Below are 8268 nucleotides of genomic sequence, written 5' to 3'. Positions count from 1 at the left end.
TGGTGACATAGAAGGGACAGGGACATGGGCATGGTGCATTTCCAGACCCTTCCAAATAGTCAAACAGCCTAAAATAATTTATTCCAGACTCTAAACTCTTGGATGGGACAATAAAACCCCTAAAATCCCCACCCTGTGTTTTGGGCACCAATAATCAGTGCTCGATGGGGGCATTGATCCTTTGACTTTTGGATGGACATGGGCATGGTGCATTTCCACACCCTTCAAAACACTGAAACAACCTAAAATCAGTTTTTTCCAGGCCCTAAATCCTTGGATGAGACACCCTGTGCTTGGGCACCAATGGTCAGCACTGGATGGGAGGGGTTTGATGCTTTAATTTGACCTCTGGTGACACAGAAGGGACATGGGCATGGTGCATTTCCAGACCCTTCAAAACACTCAAACAACCTAAAATCAGTTTTTTCCAGGCCCTAAATCCTTGGATGAAACAGTAAAACCCCTGTGCTTTGAACACCAATAATCAGTGCTGGATGGGGGCATTGATCCTTTAATTTGACTTTTGGATGGACATGGGCATGGTGCATTTCCAGACCCTTCAAAACACTCAAACAGCCTGAAATCAGTTTTTTCCAGTCTCAAAATGAGACAGCAGAAGATTCAAACTGAAATCCAAATCTCTCCTGCTTAAATTAAAGGCATTTCCTGAGAATTTCTGCATCACGTTAAGCAAACCAATGAAGGAAGAAATATAAAATAAGCAGATATATTCTAGTAAAGTTATGAAACACAAGGGATTCCTCTGGCTCTGCTTCCCCCAAGAATCAGATTTCTAGGAGCCAAAGAAATTGATTTACAAGATGGGAGGAGGGGGCAGAAATGAGGCAGAAGATTTCATTTGTTTGAAAAGAATGTTTGCATCATGTATGAGATTTATGAATATGCAACAGGCTGTTGCTTTAAAGGGTTAATCCTTTGTTAGTGCCCAGGACTCATCTGGACTTGTGTAATTCTCTGCTTTTATTGTCCTAACTCTGATTGTCCAAATTCTTATTACTATTTTTATAACTATTTTATTACAGTTAAAATAATTCTAAAATTTCAACACAAGCGACTGGGGTTTTTTGCACATTGCAATGCTTCATGCCAGCAAAAAAAAAGCTGAATTACTTTCATTTTCTCTAATTTTTAAATTATTTTTTCAGCTTTTTTTTTGGGCTGAAAATAATTCAAAAATTATACAAACCTCGAGTCATGATCTAAACCTCTCCTGCTTGAATCAAAGGCATTTCCTGAGAATTTCTGGATCGCGTTAAGCAAACCAATAAAGGCAGAAATACAAAAGAAGCAGATATATTGTAGTAAAGTTATGAAATGCATTTTGTGCCCTGTGGGACTCACCTGGGACAGGATGGGGCTGCTGATGGGCGGCTGCTGCTGCTGCTGCTGGGCTGGGGGCAGCCCGGGGGGCTGCGGGGCCGAGCAGGGCAGGAGGGCACGGCCGGGCTGCGACGAGGGCGAGGGGCTGCAGCCCTCGGGGGCACCCAGCACCAAACCTGCAACAGAGAGAGCACAGGGCATGGAGCCACAGGAAATGCACCTACGGCATGGATCTGACTCTGTTCTGGTTCATGATGAACAATTGCTTCATTAAAATGTATTATATTGGACTAATATTATATACACCCAGCACCAAACCTGCAACACAGAGAGAGCACAGGGCATGGAGCCACAGGAAATGCAACTATTGGAATAATCTGACTCCATTGATTCAGAATGCTGAACAATTGCTTTATTAAACTGTATTATATTACACTAATATGATATTATATAAAGGTTTCAGGGGAATCCAGCACCAACCTGGAACACAGAGGGCTGGGAGGCAGCAGGAAAGAGAAGGGCACCTATAGGATGTACCTGACTCCATTAATTCAGAATGCTGAACAATTGCTTTATTAAACTGTGTTATATTACACTAATATGATATTATATAGAGGTTTCGGGGGCACCCAGCACCAAACCTGCAACAGAGAGCACAGGGCATGGAGCCACAGCAAATGCACCTACAGGATGGATCTGACTCTGTTCTGGTTCATGCTGAACAATTGCTTTATTAAACTGTGTTATATTCCACTAATATTATATTATACTAATACTATATTGCATTACACTTCTATTCTATTCTATTCTATTCTATTCTATTCTATTCTATTCTATTCTATTCTATTTTATTCTATTCTCATATCATATCATATCATATCATATCATATCATATCATATCATATTAAGCCTTCGGGGGCACCCAGCACCAAACCTGCAACAGAGAGCACAGGGCATGGAGCCACAGGAAATGCACCTACAGGATGGATCTGACTCTGTTCTGGTTCATGCTGAATAATTGATTCATTAAACTGTGTTATATCCCACTAATATTATATTATACTAATACTATATTGCATTACACTTATTCTATTCTATTCTATTCTCATAACATATCATATCATATCATATCATATCATATCATATCATATCATATCATATCATATCATATCATATCATATCAAGGCTTCAGGGGCACCCAGCACCACACCTGCAACAGAGAGAGCACCGGGGATGGAGCCAGCAGGAAATGCACCTATAGCATTCATTTAACTCCATTCATTCAGAATGCTGAACAATTGCTTTATTAAACTGTATTATATTGGACTAATACTATATTATATTACACTAATGCTATATTATATTAACGCTTCAGAGGCACCAAACCTGGAGCACAAACAGAGGCACAGGGGGATGGGAGCCAGCAGGAAATGCACCTATAGCATTCATTTGACTCCATTAATTCAGAATGCTGAACAATTGTTTTATTAAACTGTATTATATTACACTAATATTATATTATATAAAGGTTTCAGGGGCACCCAGCACCAAACCTGGAACACAGAGAGCACAGGGGGATGGAGCCAGCAGGAAATGCACCTATAGCATTCATTTAACTCCATTAATTCAGAATGCTGAACAATTGCTTTATTAAACTGTATAATATTCCACTAATATTATATTATACTAATACTATATTGTACTACACTTCTATTCTATTCTATTCTATTCTATTCTATTCTATTCTATTCTATTCGATTCGATTCGATTCGATTCGATTCTATTATCATATCGTATCATATTAAGCCTTCAGGGGCACCCAGCACCAAACCTGCAAGAGAGAGCACAGGGCATGGAGCCACAGGAAATGCACCTACAGGATGGATCTGACTCTGTTCTTATTCATGCTGAATAATTGCTTCATTAAAATGTATTATATTGGGCTAATATTATATAAAGGCTTCGGGGGCACCCAGCACCAAACCTGAAACAGAGAGCACAGGGCATGGAGCCACAGGAAATGCACCTACAGGATGGATCTGACTCTGTTCTGGTTCAGAATGCTGAACAATTGCTTTATTAAACTGTGCTATATTCCACTAATATTATATTATACTAATACTATATTGTACTACACTTCTATTCTATTCTATTCTATTCTATTCTATTCCATTCCATTCCATTCCATTCCATTCCATTCCATTATCATATCATATCATATCATATCATATCATATCATATCAAGGCTTCAGGGGCACCAGGCACCAAACCTGGAACACAGAGGGCTGGGAGGCAGCAGGAAAGAGAAGGGCACCTACAGGATGTACCTGACTCCATTGATTCACAATGCTGAACAATTGCTTTATTAAACTGTGTTATATTGGACCAATACTATATTATAGTCCACTAATACCAGATTATATAAAGGTTTCAGGGGCACCCAGCACCAAACCCGGAACAGAACCAGGGGCACAGAGAGGTGTCCTGGATGTGCCTCCCCAAACCCCAGGTGCCCTTGGTCAGTTCAACATCTCAATTTCCCACCCCAGGTGCCCTCTGGCAGATGAAGATCTCCATGAAGATCTCCATGAAGATCTCCACCCCGGGTTCCCTTTTCCAGTCCAACATCTCCATTCCCCACTCCAGGTCCCCTTGGTCAGTTCAAGATCTCCCTTTCCCACCCCAGGTGGGAATGATGAAGATGAAGAAGATCTCATCTTTTCAGGTGAAGATCTCCATTCCCCACCCCAGGTCCCCTTGGTCAGTTCAAGATCTCCATTCCCCACCCCAGGTGCCCTCTGGCAGGTGAAGCTCTCCATGAACATCTCCACAAAGATCTCCACGAAGATCTCCACCCCGGGTTCCCTTTCCCATCCCAACATCCCCATTTCCCACCCCAGGCGCCCTCTGGCAGGTGAAGCTCTCCACGAAGATCTCCATGAACATCTCCACAAAGATCTCCACGAAGATCTCCATGAATATCTCCACCCCAGGTTCCCTTTCCCAGCCCAACATTCCCGCTCCCCACCCCAAGTCCCCTTGGTCAGTTCAAGCTCTCCATTCCCCACCCCAGGTGCCCTTTTGCAGATGAAGATCTCCATGAAGATCTCCATGAAGCTCTCCATGAACATCTCCATGAAGATCTCCATGAAGATCTCCACCCCAGGTGCCCTTCTTCAGGTGAACATCCCCATTTCCCACCCCAGGTGCCCTCTGGCAGGTGAAGCTCTCCATGAACATCTCCTTGAAGATCTCCATGAAGCTCTCCATGAACATCTCCTTGAAGATCTCCATGAAGCTCTCCACCCCAGGTGCCCTTTTTCAGTTCAAGATCTCCATCCCCACCCCAGGTGCCCTCTGGCAGATGAAGATCCCCACCCCAGGTGCCCTTTTTCAGGTCAAGATCTCCATTCCCCACCCCAGGTTCCCTTTCCCAGTCCAACATCCCCATTTCCCACCCCAGGTGCCCTCTGGCAGATGAAGTTTTCCACGAAGATCTCCATGAACATCTCCACAAAGATCTCCATGAACATCTCCATGAAGATCTCCATGAAGATCTCCACCCCGGGTTCCCTTTCCCAGCCCAACATGCCCACTCCCCACCCCAAGTCCCCTTGGTCAGTTCAAGCTCTCCATTCCCCACCCCAGGTGCCCTTTTGCAGATGAAGATCTCCATGAAGATCTCCATGAAGCTCTCCATGAACATCTCCATGAAGATCTCCATGAAGATCTCCACCCCAGGTGCCCTTTTTCAGGTCAAGATCTCCATTCCCCACCCCAGGTGCCCTCTGGCAGATGAAGATCTCCATGAAGATCTCCACGAAGATCCCCACCCCAGGTTCTCTTTCCCATCCCAACATCCCCATTTCCCACACCAGGTGCCCTCTGGCAGATGAAGTTTTCCATGAAGCTCTCCATGAACATCTCCACAAATATCTCCATGAAGATCTCCATGAACATCTCCATGAAGATCTCCACGAAGATCTCCATGAATATCTCCACAAAGATCTCCATGAAGATCTCCATGAAGATCTCCACCCTGGGTTCCCTTTCCCAGCCCACCGCTCCCCACCCCAAGTCCCCTTGGTCAGTTCAAGATCTCCATTCCCCAACCCAGGTGCCCTTTTGCAGATGAAGATCTCCACAAAGATCTCCATGAAGATCTCCATGAAGATCTCCATGCCAGGTGCCCTTCTTCAGGTGAACATCCCCATTTCCCACCCCAGGTGCCCTCTGGCAGGTGAAGCTCTCCACGAAGATCTCCATGAAGATCTCTATGAAGATCTCCACCCCAGGTGCCCTTTTTCAGGTCAAGATCTCCATTCCCCACCCCAGGTTCCCTTTCCCAGTCCAACATCCCCATTTCCCACCCCAGGTGCCCTCTGGCAGGTGAAGTTTTCCATGAAGCTCTCTATGAAGCTCTCTATGAAGATCTCCATGAAGATCTCCACGAAGATCTCCACCCCAGGTTCCCTTGGTCAGTTCAAGATCTCCATTTCCATCTCCAGCTGCCCTTTTTCAGGTGAAGATCTCCATCCCCACCCCGGGTTCCCTTTCCCAGCCCAACATCCCCGTTCCCCACCCCAGGTGCCCTCTGGCAAATAAAGATCTCCATGAAGATCTCCATGAAGCTCTCCATGAACATCTCCACGAAGATCTCCACGAAGATCTCCACCCCGGGTTCCCTTTCCCATCCCAACATCCCCATTTCCCACTCCAGGTGCCCTCTGGCAGATGATCTCCACCCCAGGTGCCCTTTTTCAGGTGAAGATCTCCATTCCCCACCCCAGGTCCCCTTGGTCAGTTCAACATCTCCATTCCTCACCCCAGGTGCCCTCTGGCAGGTGAAGCTCTCCACAAAGCTCTCCATGAACATCTCCTTGAAGATCTCCACAAAGATCTCCACGAAGATCTCCATGAAGATCTCCACCCCAGGTTCCCTTTCCCAGTCCAACATCCCCGCTCCCCAGCCCAGGTGCCCTCAGGCAGGTGAAGCTCTCCACAAAGATCTCCACGAAGATCTCCATGAACATCTCCATGAACATCTCCATGAACATCTCCACGAAGCTCTCCATGAACATCTCCATGAAGATCTCCACGAAGATCTCCACCCCGGGTTCCCTTTCCCAGTCCAACATCTCCATTCCCCAGCCCAGGTCCCCTTGGTCAGTTCAAGATCTCCATTCCCCACTCCAGGTGCCCTCTGGCAGGTGAAGCTCTCCATGAAGATCTCCATGAACATCTCCACCCCAGCTGTCCTTTTTCAGGTCAAGCTCTCCATTGCCCACCTCAGGTGACCTTTTTCAGGTGAACAACTCCATTCCCCACCCCAGGTGCCCTTTTGCAGATGAAGATCTCCATGAAGCTCTCCATGAATATCTCCACAAAGATCTCCACTAAGATCTCCACCCCGGGTTCCCTTTCCCAGTCCAGCATCCCCATTTCCCACCCCAGGTGCCCTCAGGCAGGTGAAGCTCTCCACGAAGATCTCCATGAAGCTCTCCATGAAGATCTCCACCCCAGGTCCCCTTTTTCAGGTCAAGATCTCCATTGCCCACCCCAGGTTCCCTTTCCCAGTCCAACATCCCCATTTCCCACCCCAGGTGCCCTCTGGCAGGTGAAGTTTTCCATGAAGATCTCCACGAAGCTCTCCATGAAGCTCTCCACAAAGATCTCCACCCTGGGTTCCCTTTCCCATCCCAACATCCCCATTTCCCACTCCAGGTGCCCTCTGGCAGGTGAAGCTCTCCAAGAAGATCTCCATGAAGATCTCCACAAAGATCTCCACCCTGTGTTCCCTCTCCCAGCCCAACATCCCCGCTCCCCACCCCAAGTCCCCTTGGTCAGTTCAAGCTCTCCATTCCCCACCCCAGGTGCCCTTTTGCAGATGAAGATCTCCACGAAGATCTCCATGAAGCTCTCCACCCCAGGTGCCCTTTTTCAGGTCAAGATTTCCATTCCCCACCCCAGGTGCCCTCTGGCAGATGAAGTTTTCCACGAAGATCTCCATGAACATCTCCACGAAGATCTCCACCCCGGGTTCCCTTTCCCAGTCCAACATCTCCATTCCCCAGCCCAGGTCCCCTTGGTCAGTTCAAGATCTCCATTGCCCACCTCAGGTGACCTTTTTCAGGTGAACAACTCCATTCCCCACCCCAGGTACCCTCTGGCAGATGAAGATCTCCATGAAGCTCTCCATGAATATCTCCACGAAGATCTCCATGAAGATCTCCAACCCAGGTTCCATTTCCCAGTCCAACATCCCCATTCCCCACCCCAGGTGCCCTCTGGCAGATGAAGATCTCCATGAAGCTCTCCACGAAGCTCTCCATGAAGCTCTCCACAAAGATCTCCACGAAGATCTCTACCCCAGGTTCCCTTGGTCAGTTCAAGATCTCCATTTCCATCTCCAGCTGCCCTTTTTCAGGTGAACATCTCCATCCCCACCCCAGGTTCCCTTTCCCATCCCAACATCCCCATTTCCCACTCCAGATGCCCTCTGGCAGATGATCTCCACCCCAGGTGCCCTTTTTCAGGTGAAGATCTCCATTCCCCACCCCAGGTGCCCTCTGGCAGGTGAAGCTCTCCATGAAGCTCTCCATGAAGCTCTCCACAAAGATCTCCATGAAGATCTCCACCCCGGGTTCCCTTTCCCAGTGAAACATCCCCATTCCCCGCCCCAGGTGCCCTTGGTCAGTTCAAGATCTCCATTCCTCACCCCAGGTGCCCTCTGGCAGGTGAAGCTCTCCACAAAGATCTCCATGAACATCTCCACAAAGATCTCCATGAAGATCTCCAACCCGGGTTCCGTTTCCCAGTCCAACATCCCCATTCCCCTCCCCAGCTGCCCTTTTTCAGGTCAAGATCTCCATTGCCCATTCCAGGTGCCCTCTGGCAGGTGAAGCTCTCCATGAAGATCTCCATGAA

General features: G+C 47.3%; 1 protein-coding gene across 4 annotated transcripts in view; it reads right to left on the bottom strand.

Annotated features, from left to right (window-relative positions):
- Window positions 1–8268, bottom strand: part of R3HDM2 (R3H domain containing 2) — a 98305-nt gene that overhangs the window by 35020 nt on the left and 55017 nt on the right. For all 4 annotated transcript variants that reach the window (XM_074530547.1, XM_074530549.1, XM_074530550.1 and 1 more), the window contains exon 13: window positions 1363–1517. In XM_074530547.1, coding sequence (XP_074386648.1) covers window positions 1363–1517 — 155 coding nt within the window. The remainder of the gene's footprint in view (window positions 1–1362; window positions 1518–8268) is intronic.

The sequence above is a fragment of the Zonotrichia albicollis genome, chromosome 33 (assembly GCF_047830755.1).
Source record: "Zonotrichia albicollis isolate bZonAlb1 chromosome 33, bZonAlb1.hap1, whole genome shotgun sequence".
In the NCBI taxonomy this organism is placed as follows: Eukaryota; Metazoa; Chordata; class Aves; order Passeriformes; family Passerellidae; genus Zonotrichia; species Zonotrichia albicollis.
The sequence above is the reverse complement of the archived record's forward strand: the minus strand, read 5'-3'. Positions and strand labels throughout refer to the sequence as shown.